The sequence below is a fragment of the Bufo gargarizans genome, chromosome 3 (assembly GCF_014858855.1).
Source record: "Bufo gargarizans isolate SCDJY-AF-19 chromosome 3, ASM1485885v1, whole genome shotgun sequence".
Lineage (NCBI taxonomy): Eukaryota > Metazoa > Chordata > Amphibia > Anura > Bufonidae > Bufo > Bufo gargarizans.
This window is the reverse complement of record NC_058082.1, coordinates 400,272,921-400,287,620: the sequence shown is the minus strand read 5'-3', so window position 1 is coordinate 400,287,620 and position 14,700 is coordinate 400,272,921. Positions and strand designations below refer to the sequence as shown.

Genomic DNA, 14,700 nt, shown 5'->3' with positions numbered 1-14,700 from the left:
TATTCTGATACCTTGATGTAATATTAATATATGCCATTTTACTGAGTTATTGTGATATTTTACTGCTTTATTGCTACTACTATTATTACCCCAATAAACACAAGATCCCTATACTTTTAAGTGAGTGCCCCACTTCTACTTTTTTATGTTACAGATAATACAACCGGATCCGTTCATAACGGATGCAGACAGTTGTATTATCAGTAACGGAAGCGTTTTTGCTGAACCCTGCCGGATCCAGCAAAAATGCTAGTGTGAAAGTAGCCTTATGAAGCATTTTAATAGATTTGCAAGAGGGGTCAAAAAAGATAACATATTTGATAGCGTGCCATTAAGCAGCACCAAGCAATCTCCTCACTTTCAGTATGTCGCCCCCCCAAATAGCGCATTTTCCGGGTGACTGCGCCCTGGTTCTCCTCAGTTCTAGGGAGCTGTGAGAAAGTGGAATGTGATTGGCTGGGAGCCAGCCACGAGTCACGTGAGGAGACAGCTCTGTGGGCAGTGACGAACTTGTGAGCAGAGTGCAGTGAGCGGCGCTGGGGTTAGGACGTTACCGGTCAAGATGATGATTCTCGGCTACTGGGACATCCGCGGGGTGAGCGCTGTATACTTATGCTGTATGAGGTAATGAAGGCCGTCCGGCGCCATGATAATATGTGTTGTCTTTCCATCTGCAGCTCGGCCATGCAATCCGCCTGCTGCTGGAATACACCGGGACTCCCTATGAAGAGAAGCGCTATGTGGAAGGGGACGGTGAGTTCACGTCAGGGCCAGCAGAGTCCAGCTCTTGAAGGAGTTCTCTGCCTGTGAGGAGGACATGTTGCGGGAATTGGGTGTGGCCTGCTACATAAGTTGGTGGAAGTCCTACACTACATAATATAACCTCTCCATTACACTGTATGCAAGAAAACCTGCCTGGAACAGCCCTCAGGAGGAAGCCACCCCTCCAAAATGTGTTCTTCCACTGTAGTGACCCCACAGAACTGTGTCTGACAAAGCAGTATTAACCCCTGCAAGACTGAGACAGTTTTGACCTTCCTGACAGAGCCTATTTGTAGAAATCTGATGTGTCAATTTATACTTTCACATTAGCAGGGTCTGCCTTCCAGATCTGTACTAACGCTTGCCCATGTGTGCCGCCGGAAATCTGCTCTGGCCCTATTCACTATAATGGGGACCCGTCCGGCCGCAGCATGGCAAACATGCCGAGAGGCGGCTGGACAAAAACTGCAGCATGCATGCATTTAAAGAGGACTCTAAGGTACTGATCTTTAAGACCCCACAGGCATTTCATAGAATTTTATTCTTGGCTGTGAAAGATTACTTTTATTTTTTTTACAAGAGGTAACAGAAGAAATTAATCCCAAAATGTGCTGTCCATTTTCTCCTGAACATGGCAACACCCCATATGTGGTGGTAAACTGCTGTATGGGCACGCAGCAGGGTTCAGAAGGCAAGGAGTGCAGTATGGTTTTTGGGTGCTACTGTATGTCACATTTGAAGAGATCCTGATGTACATCTACAGTGGAAACCACTTTTGGAAAATTTATACCACTTAGTCACCTGACTTCCAGACGTCTAAAGACTCTTGCTGACTGATTAAGACGTAACTTTTATTGATATATATTCCTTTAAACTATAACTGACATACAATGTGAGACTGATTAAGGCTACTTTCACACTAGCGGCACGGACCTCCGGCAGGGTGTTCCGTCGGGTGAACAGCCTGTCGGATCCGTTCTACTGCTAGTGACCATGTGCCCCCGGACTGCTGCTCCATCCCCATTGACTATAATGGGGCTGGAGGCACGGCGAGAGGCTGCCGACATAAAACTACGACATATCCGACATTTATTCTGGCAGCCTCTCGCCGTGCCTCCGCCGGAACTTCGCACGGCCCCCATTATAGTCGATGAGGATGGAGCCGGGGGCACACGGTCACTAGCGGCAGGACGAATCCGACAGGCTGTTCACCCGACGGAACAGCCTGCCGGAGGTCTGTGCCGCTAGTGTGAAAGTAGCCTAAAACTCTCAGTAGTCGACTGCCTGCTTCCTCTGATTGTATCTATATGAATCTGTTACTGTTATGCTTCACCAGTAACATTGATGGTAGAGCAACAAAGAGGCCAGCACATTAGCATAGATCGCTCTTTCATCCCATTTCAATTCTCTGTTCTGAATAGGACTAGGCTAAGTCGACTGCTGCTCTAAAACACACAAACGTTCTCTGCCTCCGACATGTTTTGCCAGAAAACTGGCGTCCTCAGGGGATCGGGCAGATAAGTTTGTGGGGGGACCACTTTTTATTAGGTAAATTCGTGATGCTAGGAACCTATGAGGACCAATGCGATAAGTTATTTCTCTTAATCAAGCTAAGGTAAATGAACCACTACTAGTAATTGGCTTCCTCCTCCCTATCTTTCAAAGGAGTAGTTATTATTTCTTGATTTTATAATTATTATTATTAGGGTACAAATAACCGGTGTACCAAATTATATCTTTCTTTATGTTTCTTATTTTTCTTTACTTATTATAGAACTTTTGTAGCAGTAGGTTTATATGTAATTCGTATTGTCTGCACATCTCATTTCTACAAGTTTACTCCTATTGCCTAGTTCACCTTTCTGCCAACCAAAATAGTAGGCCATAGATATTGCATTTATTGACCTAATTTACAAAGCCCACCAGCAATGTTTATGCATTCTGTTCATTAATAATACTCTTGTTTTTGGTATTTCAAGCCATAGGGATAAACCAGTCCCAGTACTTATTTTATTTATTTATATATGTGCTGTTTGTGGGGCTTTTCATACTCATAGGTCGCTTGGATAACAATAACTTAAAGGTGGTATTATCTCACTCTATTGTATTTACAATGGTGCGCTACTGAATTCTCTTCCTTTTATTGTAACAGCTATATTTGGTGTCAATTCTCCAATAACTAAGAAGTAAAAATAATTGAACACAGGATATTATAAGAAGAACGAATATGTAAAACCTTTGTTGAGTCCTGACGGTGACAGGGATTGTAGGCGATAGGTCCATTTGGTTTCCTCAGTTAGGAAAGACAACTGTCTAAAATTAATGCAAATAAGTCACAGGGGCCTGATGGGATACACCCAAAGCTATTAAAAGAGCTCAGCGGCAAACTAGCAAAACCATTAACAGATTTATTTAACCAATCACTGGCAACAGGAGTCGTCCCAGAAGATTGGAAATTAGCAAATGTTGTGCCCATTCACAAGTAAGGTAGTAGGGAGGAATCGGACAACTATGGGCCAATAAGCCTGACATCAATAGTGGGGAAATTAATGGAAACTATACTTAAGGAGAGGATTGTGGAACATCCAAAATCCCATGGATTGAAAGATGAAAAACAGCATGGGTTTACTTCAGGGAGATCATGTCAAACTAATCTTATTGATTTTTTTGATTGGGTGACTAAAATAATAGATGGCGGAGGTGCAGTAGACATCGCTTATCTAGACTTTAGTAAGGCTTTTAATACTGTCCCACATAGAAGGCTTATCAATAAAGTGCAGTCTTTGAGCTTGGACTCCCATATTGTTGAATGGATTAGGCAGTGGCTGAGGGACAGGCAACAGTGGGTTGTAGTCAATGGAGTATATTCAGACCATAGTCTTGTTACCAGTGGGGTACCTCAGGGATCTGTTCTGGGACCCATATTGTTTAATATCTTTATCAGCGAAATTGCAGAAGGTATCGATGGTAAGGTGTGTCTTTTTGCTGATGACACAAAGATTTGTAACAGGGTTGATGTTCCTGGAGGGATACACAAAATGGAAAAGGACTTAGGCTGGTTTCACACGGGCGTTGCGGAAAAATGTGCGGGTGCGTTGCGGAAACACCCGCGATTTTTCCGCGCGAGTGCAAAACATTGTAATGCGTTTTGCACTCGCGTGAGAAAAAACGCGCATGTTTGGTACCCAAACCCGAACTTCTTCACAGAAGTTCGGGCTTGGGATTGATGTTCTGAAGATTGTATTATTTTCCCTTATAACATGGTTATAAGGGAAAATAATAGCATTCTGAATACAGAATGCTTAGTATAATAGCGCTGGAAGGGTTAAAAAAATAAAAAAGTTAACTCACCTTATCCCCATGATCGTGTAGATCCCGGTCTGTTCTTTAGCTGTCTGCTGAATGACCTTTGGTGATGTCAGATCACATGCTCCAATCACATGGTCCATCACCATGGTGATGGAGCATGTGATCTGACGTCATCAAAGGTCCTTTAGTCACAGCTAAAGAACAGACCGACCGGGAACTAGGCGATCATGGGGATAAGGTGAGTTAACTTTTTTTATTTTTTTTAACCCTCCCAGCACTATTATACTAAGCATTCTGTAGTCAGAATGCTATTATTTTCCCTTATAACCATGTTATAAGGGAAAAAAATTCAGTGAATAGACTGTCACCTAGAACCCATGCGTGGAAATCGCACCGCATCCGCACTTGCTTGCGGATGCTTGCGATTTTCACGCAACCCCATTCATTTCTATGGGGCCTGCGTTACGTGAAAAACGCTGAATATAGAACATGCTGCGATTTTCACGCAACGCATAAGTGATGCGTGAAAATCACCGCTCATGTGAACAGCCCCATAGAAATGAATGGGTCAGGATTCAGTGCGGGTGCAATGCGTTCAACTCACGCATCGCACCCGCGCGGAAATCTCGCCCGTGTGAAAGGGGCCTTAGGAAAACTAGAGGAATGGTCAAAAATCTGGCAACTAAAATTTTATGTTGATAAGTGCAAGATAATGCAGGGCTTGACAAATTTCCTTGGAATCTAGGAGCCAGCTAAAAAAGTTAGGAGCCGTTTTTTTTTACCTTTTTATAAAGCCGTTTTTTTTCAGCGACAAAAATAACACCTCTTAAATTAACATATAAAGAAGTCTAGACCCAAACAACATGGGCATTGTTTATTATCAGTGTGCTTTGACGTCACTGTGTGTGTAATCCCTGCGCTGTGACGTCGCTGTGTGTGTAATCCCTGCGCTGTGACGTCACTGTGTGTGTAATCCCTGCGCTGTGACGTCACTGTGTGTGTAATCCCTGCGCTGTGACGTCACTGTGTGTGTAATCCCTGCGCTGTGACGTCACTGTGTGTGTAATCCCTGCGCTGTGACGTCACTGTGTGTACAATCCCTGCGCTGTGACGTCACTGTGTGTACAATCCCTGCGCTGTGACGTCACTGTGTGTACAATCCCTGCGCTGTGACGTCACTGTGTGTACAATCCCTGCGCTGTGACGTCACTGCGTGTGTACAATCCCTGCGCTGTGACGTCACTGCGTGTGTACAATCCCTGCGCTGTGACGTCACTGCGTGTGTACAATCCCTGCGCTGTGACGTCACTGCGTGTGTACAATCCCTGCGCTGTGACGTCACTGCGTGTGTACAATCCCTGCGCTGTGACGTCACTGCGTGTGTACAATCCCTGCGCTGTGACGTCACTGCGTGTGTACAATCCCTGCGCTGTGACGTCACTGCGTGTGTACAATCCCTGCGCTGTGACGTCACTGCGTGTGTACAATCCCTGCGCTGTGACGTCACTGCGTGTGTACAATCCCTGCGCTGTGACGTCACTGCGTGTGTACAATCCCTGCGCTGTGACGTCACTGCGTGTGTACAATCCCTGCGCTGTGACGTCACTGCGTGTGTACAATCCCTGCGCTGTGACGTCACTGCGTGTGTAATCCCTGCGCTGCAGCTGACTGAACTGAGATCCCTTCCCCTTCCCTTACCCATTCAAGACTCCTGAATGGGTAAATCATATGATAGCGTATCTAAATGTTCCTATACGGAGATATATTCTCTTCAGGAGACCAGGAAAGCTGGGTGACAGACAGCCTGTATACCACACCGCTCTCCTAGGAGCTGCCACCCGGCTTTCTGTGTGGTATACAGGCTGTCACCCAGCTTTCCTAGAAAGGGACAGACCTAAGAAGTGGCCGAATAGTAACTGCAGGGATGGAGGACGGTGCAGGAATGGCCACCAGTTGTGGCTAGCAGGAGCTCCGGCCTATTGACGGCAGCAGGTGTGCAGCTCCCCCCTGGGATCATGGCCGTAGCAGGCAGACATTACAAACTTAGTGCAGAGCGCCTCATTTACAGCAGCAGAGCCGGCCGGATTGTCTTACCTCCACTTGTCCGCTAGTGCAGCTCCGCTAACTGGGCTCCCGCTCTGCCTCCCCTGCACTAACTCCTCTCTCCCCGCCGAGGCTCTCTGACCGGCACACGTGATGATAAGTATCGGCCGGGCTCCTGTAACTGCCCTGGAGATGACGCACGCTGCGACCGATAGATGGCGAGAGAGAGAGGCCAAACCACGATGGAGCCGAAAGCTAAGGGGTCCGGCCAGGGTGGCAGTCCGAGCCTGGGCGCGCCGCGCAAGTGATTAAAAAAAAAAAAAGGTTTCATTTTGCTAGCGGTCCTAACCCTCCAGTGTCTGCGCCCGGCTGCTGGGCCTATTTTCAAGCAGAGGCAAATACCCAGGCGCCAGGGCAAAATTCCTAGTCGCCATGGCGACCTGGCGCCTGGGATTTGTCGAGCCCTGAGATAATGCACCTGGGATGTAAAAACCCAAGAGCAGAATATAAAATCGGTGATACAGTCCAGTATCTGAGGAAAGGGATTTAGGGGTCATTATTTCAGAGGACTTAAAGGAAGGTCATAGAGCAGCAGGAAATGCTAGCAGAATGCTTGGGTGTATAGGGAGAGGCATTACCAGTAGAAAGAGGGAGGTGCTCATGCCACTCTACAGAGCACTAGTGAGACCTCATTTGGAGTAATGTGCGCAGTACTGGAGACCATATCTCCAGAAGGATATTGATACTTTGGAGAGAGTTCAGAGAGGAGCTACTAAACTGGTACATGGATTGCAGGATAAAACTTACCAGGAAAGATTAAAGGACCTTAACATGTAAAGCTTGGAAGAAAGATGAGACAGAGGGGATATGATAGAAACTTTTAAATTCATAAAGGGAATCAACAAGGTAAAGAGGAGAGAATATTTAAAAGAAGAAAAACTGCTACAAGAGGACATAGTTTTAAATTAGAGGGGCAAAGGTTTAAAAGTAATATCAGGAAGTATTACTTTACTGAGAGAGTAGTGGATGCATGGACTAGCCTTCCTGCAGAAGTGGTAGCTGCAAATACAGTGAAGGAGTTTAAGCATGCATGGGATAGGCATAAGGCCATCCTTCATATAAGATAGGGCCAGGGGCTATTCATAGTATTCAGTATATTGGGCAGACTAGATGGGCCAAATGGTTCTTATCTGCCGACACATTCTATGTTTCTATGTCAATGTCTCCTTGTCTTGGGCCTATTTTAACTTTCTGTATTCCCCATACTTTCTAACTAGAGGGGTTTTCTTAATGGTAGCTCCTTAACTGTCTTTCATTTTTGGTGTTTACTACTCAGATGTTTAGAGATACGTCTCCTGAGTTAACTGCCCTAAATTGTACCAGAATTTTGAGTTAGATTTTGATACTAAGAAAAGTATTGCAATACTTAATACCAATTCAATATCGCACAAAAAAACACACCCACACATTGAGAGGATAGCATGCTGTGTACGTGCTATGTTTTCTGATAGGAACTGATAGCACAGCTTAGTATTTGAAAAACACTTAATCCTAGTATCAAACCGAACTGGGTACCGAAAAAAGGATTGAATCTTCGATACCTAGTGCTTCCCTACACTGGCCTACAGTTTCCAGCCTCAGGGCATCAATAAGTTACCGTAAATGTACTTCAAAATTGTGTCATGCAAAAAAACAAGCTGTCATATGGCTGCAATGAGAGAGAAAAAAAAAAATGGTTTTTGAAATGCTGCGGCAGGACATGCTATTGTTGTGTAAAACAGGGTGGATAAAAATCAATGATTTAAAACAATAATAATGATTTGATTTACGTGTGTGTGAGTGTATGTCTAGCTAGATTTTTAGGGTGGAATTATAGTTGGGATTGTATAGTGTAATTAGGTTTATTATTGGTCTGTTAGTATATTACCTTGTGCGTCTATAAGTATATATATATTTATATAACCATTGAGATATATATATATATATATATATATATATATATATATATATATATATATATATATATATATATATTAGAAATAATTGACTGTAGACGTGTTATTGTTTTAATAAATATTTTATTAAAATACGGTATATAGTGTTTTGTTACTGCTGTAATTCGGCACATGCAGTTCAGGAAAAGTTAGAGTATCAGGTAGAATAAAGGAAATAAGCGGAGTCAGCAATAGATGACTACGCCTATTTATTATTAATCCAAAATATGAATAATATTTTCCTTTTACAGTATCCCAACTGATAACTTTAAAAATACAATTCATCCTGCCAAAAACTAGTTCTTATACGGCTATGTCAAATGCAAAACTGCATTTTACGGCTGTCTGAATGTGAAAAAACGAAAACCTTTCTGTGGCCTTAATGCAAACATAGTACTTTAGGGGTTAAAGTTATCCCCTATCTACAGGATAGGGTATAACTAACTGACCAGTGGGCGTCTGACTTCTGGAAACACCTTACTGAAGCCAATGGTTGGATGCAGAAGACCATGCCCATGCTTGGGAGAAAGTAAACAAGCCACAGACCGGATGATGGACACGCGGGAGCTGGCATGCAGGACCAGAGCAGCAGGAAGCGGGTGAGTTTGTTTCTTTCCACAAGAGAGGTGAGGCTGTGGACATCGGTTCAATATTCCCAGACAACCCCAGGAAAGCCTTTTGTGTGGCATCTTCTTTACCTTTTTACCTACAGTTCCCCTTTCTTTGCTTGCAGGTTTTCTGTGAATGGATATGAAATTACTTACTCTACAGCTAGAACATTAATAATAAAGGCTTTGCCTTTGATAACACTGGGGGAGATTTATCAAACTGATGTAAAGTAGAACTGGCTTAGTTGCCCATAACAACCAATCGGATTCCACCTTTCATTTTTTAGAGCTCCTTTGTTTTTTCCCTTTAAACATTTATATGAATTATTATTATTATATTTTTTTTTTAAGATGAACAAACTTTTATAACTCAAACTATAAAATGTGACCTAGGAAAAATATTCAAATCTGCAGTTTAATGGTGTTGGTATTAACCTCCTCAGGACCGCCGTACGCAGGATTGCGTCCTGCCGGCGGTCCTGCTCTTCTGGGTGGACGCATATACGCGTCCTCCCGCGAGAGCCGAGATTTCCTGTGAACGCGCGCGCTCACAGGAACGGAAGGTAAGCGAGTGGATCTCCAGCCTGCCAGCGGCGATCGCTCGCTGGCAGGCTGGGGATCCGAATTTTTTAACCCCTAACAGGTATATTAGACGCTGTTTTCATAACAGCGTCTAATATACCTCCTACCTGGTCCTCTGGTGGTCCCTTTTGTTAGGATCGACCACCAGAGGACTCAGGTAGGTCAGTACAGTAGCACCAAACACCACACTACACTACACTACACTACACCCCCCCCCCCCCCCCGTCACTTATTAACCCCTTATAAACCCCTGATCACCCATGATCACCCCATATAAACTCCCTGATCACCCCCCTGTCATTGATCACCGCCCTGTCATTGATCACCGCCCTGTCAGGCTCCGTTCAGACGTCCGTATGATTTTTACGGATCCACGGATACATGGATCGGATCCGCAACAAGCATACGGACGTCTGAATGGAGCCTTACAGGGGGGTGATCAATGACAGGCGGGTGATCACCCATATACACTCCCTGATCACCCCCTGTCATTGATCACCCCCCTGTCATTGATCACCCCCCTGTAAGGCTCCATTCAGACGTCCGCATGATTTTTACGGATCCATGGATACATGGATCGGATCCGCAAAACACATGCGGACGTCTGAATGGAGCCTTACAGGGGGTGATCAATGACAGGCAGGTGATCACCCATATACACTCCCTGATCACCCCCCTGTCATTGATAACCCCCCTGTAAGGCTCCATTCAGACGTCCGCATGTGTTTTGTGGATCCGATCCATGTATCCATGGATCCGTAAAAATCATGCGGACGTCTGAATGGAGCCTTACAGGGGGGTGATCAATGACAGGCGGGTGATCACCCATATACACTCCCTGATCACCCCCTGTCATTGATCACCCCCCTGTCATTGATCACCCCCCTGTAAGGCTCCATTCAGACGTCCGCATGATTTTTACGGATCCATGGATACATGGATCGGATCCGCAAAACACATGCGGACGTCTGAATGGAGCCTTACAGGGGGTGATCAATGACAGGCAGGTGATCACCCATATACACTCCCTGATCACCCCCCTGTCATTGATAACCCCCCTGTAAGGCTCCATTCAGACGTCCGCATGTGTTTTGTGGATCCGATCCATGTATCCATGGATCCGTAAAAATCATGCGGACGTCTGAATGGAGCCTTACAGGGGGGTGATCAATGACAGGCGGGTGATCACCCATATACACTCCCTGATCACCCCCTGTCATTGATCACCCCCCTGTCATTGATCACCCCCCTGTAAGGCTCCATTCAGACGTCCGCATGATTTTTACGGATCCATGGATACATGGATCGGATCCGCAAAACACATGCGGATGTCTGAATGGAGCCTTACAGGGGGGGTGATCATTGACAGGGGGGTGATCACCCTGATCACCCCCTGTCATTGATAACCCCCCTGTAAGGCTCCATTCAGACGTCCGCATGTGTTTTTGTGGATCCGATCCATGTATCCATGGATCCGTAAAAAATCATGCGGATGTCTGAATGGAGCCTTACAGGGGGGGTGATCAGTGACAGGGGGGTGATCACCCTGATCACCCCCTGTCATTGATAACCCCCCTGTAAGGCTCCAGTCAGACGTCCGCATGTGTTTTTGTGGATCCGATCCATGTATCCATGGATCCGTAAAAAATCATGCGGATGTCTGAATGGAGCCTTACAGGAGGGGTGATCACCCTGATCACCCCCTGTCATTGATAACCCCCCTGTAAGGCTCCATTCAGACGTCCGCATGTGTTTTGTGGATCCGATCCATGTATCCATGGATCCGTAAAAATCATGCGGATGTCTGAATGGAGCCTTACAGGGGGGGTGATCAGTGACAGGGGGGTGATCAGGGAGTCTATATGGGTGATCACCCCCCTGTCATTGATCACCCCCCCCGGTAAGGCTCCATTCAGACATTTTTTTTGGCACAAGTTAGCGGAAATTTTTTGTTTGTTTTTGTTTTTTCTTACAAAGTCTCATATTCTACTAACTTGTGTCAAAAAATAAAATCTCACATGAACTCACCATACCCCTCACGGAATCCAAATGTGTAAACATTTTTAGACATTTATATTCCAGACTTCTTCTCACGCTTTAGGGCCCCTAAAAAGCCAGGGCAGTATAAATACCCCACATGTGACCCCATTTCGGAAAGAAGACACCCCAAGGTATTTTGTGATGGGCATATTGAGTCCATGAAAGATTGAAATTTTTGTCCTAAGTTAGCGGAAAGTGAGACTTTGTGAGAAAAAAACAAAAAAATCAATATCCGCTAACTTATGCAAAAAAAAAAAAAAATTCTAGGAACTCGCCATGCCCCTCATTGAATACCTTGGGGTGTCTTCTTTCCAAAGTGGGGTCACATGTGGGGTATTTATACTGCCCTGGCTTTTTAGGGGCCCGAAAGTGTGAGAAGAAGTCTGGGATCCAAATGTCTTTTAGGCCCTCCTAAAAGGAATTTGGGCCCCTTTGCGCATCTAGGCTGCAAAAAAGTGTCACACATGTGGTATCGCCGTACTCAGGAGAAGTTGGGGAATGTGTTTTGGGGTGTCATTTTACATATACCCATGCTGGGTGAGAAAAATATCTTGGTCAAATGCCAACTTTGTATAAAAAAAATATGGGAAAAGTTGTCTTTTGCCAAGATATTTCTCTCACCCAGCATGGGTATATGTAAAATGACCCCCCAAAACACATTGCCCAACTTCTCCTGAGTACGGCGATACCAGATGTGTGACACTTTTTTGATGCCAAGGTGGGCAAAGGGGCACATATTCCAAAGTGCACCTTTCGGATTTCACCGGTCATTTTTTACACATTTTGATTGCAAAGTACTTCTCACACATTTGGGCCCCTAAATTGCCAGGGCAGTATAACTACGCCACAAGTGACCCCATTTTGGAAAGAAGACACCCCAAGGTATTCCGTGAGGGGCATGGCGAGTTCCTAGAATTTTTTATATTTTGTCGCAAGTTAGTGGAATATGAGACTTTGTAAGGAAAAAAGAGAAGAAAAAAAAAATCATCATTTTCCGCTAACTTGTGACAAAAAATAAAAAATTCTAGGAACTCGCCATGCCCCTCACGGAATACCTTGGGGTGTCTTCTTTCCAAAATGGGGTCACTTGTGGCATAGTTATACTGCCCTGGCAATTTAGGGGCCCAAATGTGTGAGAAGTACCTTGCAATCAAAATGTGTAAAAAATGGCCTGCAAAATCTGAAAGGTGCACTTTGGAATATGTGCCCCTTTGCCCACCTTGGCAGCAAAAAAGTGTGACACATCTGGTATCGCCGTACTCAGGAGAAGTTGGGGAATGTGTTTTGGGGTGTCATTTTACATATACCCATGCTGGATGAGAGAAATATCTTGGCAAAAGACAACTTTTCCCATTTTTTTATACAAAGTTGGCATTTGACCAAGATATTTTTCTCACCCAGCATGGGTATATGTAAAATGACACCCCAAAACACATTCCCCAACTTCTCCTGAGTACGGCGATACCAGATGTGTCACACTTTTTTGCTGCCAAGGTGGGCAAAGGGGCATATATTCCAAAGTGCACCTTTTGGATTTCACCGGTCATTTTTTACACATTTTGATTGCAAAGTTCTTCTCACACATTTGGGCCCCTAAATTGCCAGGGCAGTATAACTACCCCACAAGTGACCCCATTTTGGAAAGAAGACACCCCAAGGTATTCTGTGAGGGGCATGGTGAGTTCCTAGAATTTTTTATTTTTTGTCGCAAGTTAGTGGAATATAAGACTTTGTAAGAAAAAATAAAAAAAATAAAATCATCATCATTTTCCGCTAACTTGTGACAAAAAATAAAAAGTTCTATGAACTCACTATGCCCATCAGCGAATACCTTAGGGTGTCTATTTTCCGAAATGGGGTCATTTGTGGGGGTTTTCTACTGTTTGGGCATTGTAGAACCTCAGGAATCATGACAGGTGCTCAGAAAGTCAGAGCTGTTTCAAAAAGCGGAAATTCACATTTTTGTACCATAGTTTGTAAACGCTATAACTTTTACCCAAACCATTTTTTTTTTTTGCCCAAACATTTTTTTTTTATCAAAGACATGTAGAACAATAAATTTGGCGAAAAATGTATATATGGATGTCGTTTTTTTTGCAAAATTTTACAGCTGAAAGTGAAAAATGTCATTTTTTTGCAAAAAAATCGTTATATTTTGATTAATAACAAAAAAAGTAAAAATATCAGCAGCAATAAAATACCACCAAATGAAAGCTCCATTAGTGAGAAGAAAAGGAGGTCAAATTCATTTGGGTGGTAAGTTGCATGACCGAGCGATAAACGGTGAAAGGAGTGTAGTGCCGAAGTGTAAAAAGTGCTCTGGTCATGAAGGGGGTTTCACCTAGCGGAGCTGAAGTGGTTAAAGTGGTTTTCTCATCTGAGATATTGGTGGCATATTGGACTTCCTCAAATTTTTCCGGAACTCCCATAGAAATTAATAGATACCATGCCCCACATCCGCTGAGCGATCTCCTTCACATACCTGTTTTGGAGAGTCCCAGATGACACAACCCCTTTAAGCAGTTACTGAGATCCAGAAATCATATATGTCACCTTTCTCTGCCACTAATAATTCTGTATTTCCATGCAGGCCCAGAAAATGACAGGAGTCAGTGGTTGGAGGAGAAGGAGAAGCTGGGATTGGACTTTCCAAATGTATGTGAAAATGGAGAACTTATTAATGCAAAGGGCTTTCATAATCTTTAATTGTTGGTGTAAATTGTGTAAAAGCAGTACGATTTACAGTACCACTTACTAATGCACTGTTTTTAGCTGAAGGGCATCTGTAAGCCAGTCTGAGATGTATCGATATGAACATGCTCCTGGTTTTTATCCCCAGCTTGTGTGAATCCCACGTTTTTTGGTTTTCTACCATTCTATAAAGAACAGAATTTAACATATACAGTACAGACCAAAAGTTTGGACACACCTTCTCATTCAAAGAGTTTTCTTTATTTTCATAACTATGGAAATTGTAGATTCACACTGAAGGCATCAAAACTATGAATTAACACATGTGGAATTATATACATAACAAAATAGTGTGAAACAACTGAAAATATGTCATATTCTAGATTCTTCAAAGTAGCCACCTTTTGCTTTGATTACTGCTTTGCACACTCTTGGCATTCTCTTGATGAGCTTCAAGAGGTAGTCATCTGAAATGGTCTTCCAATAGTTTTGAAGGAGTTCCCAGAGATGCTTAGCACTTGTTGGTCCTTTTGCCTTCACTCTGCGGTCCAGCTGACCCCAAACCATCTCGATTGGGTTCAGGTCCTGTGACTGTGGAGGCCAGGTCATCTGGCGCAGCACCCCATCACTCTCCTTCATGGTCAAATAGCCCTTAAACAGCCTGGAGGTCT

General features: G+C 44.1%; 1 protein-coding gene across 1 annotated transcript in view; it reads left to right on the top strand.

The window, feature by feature from the left end:
* Nucleotides 1–469: 469 nt before the first annotated feature.
* Nucleotides 470–14,700, top strand: part of LOC122933354 (glutathione S-transferase Mu 4-like) — a 46,421-nt gene continuing 32,190 nt past the window's right edge. The window contains exons 1-3 of the mRNA XM_044288306.1: nucleotides 470–595; nucleotides 678–753; nucleotides 13,929–13,993. Of these exons, the coding sequence (XP_044144241.1) occupies nucleotides 563–595; nucleotides 678–753; nucleotides 13,929–13,993 (174 nt within the window). The 5' untranslated portion in view covers nucleotides 470–562. The remainder of the gene's footprint in view (nucleotides 596–677; nucleotides 754–13,928; nucleotides 13,994–14,700) is intronic.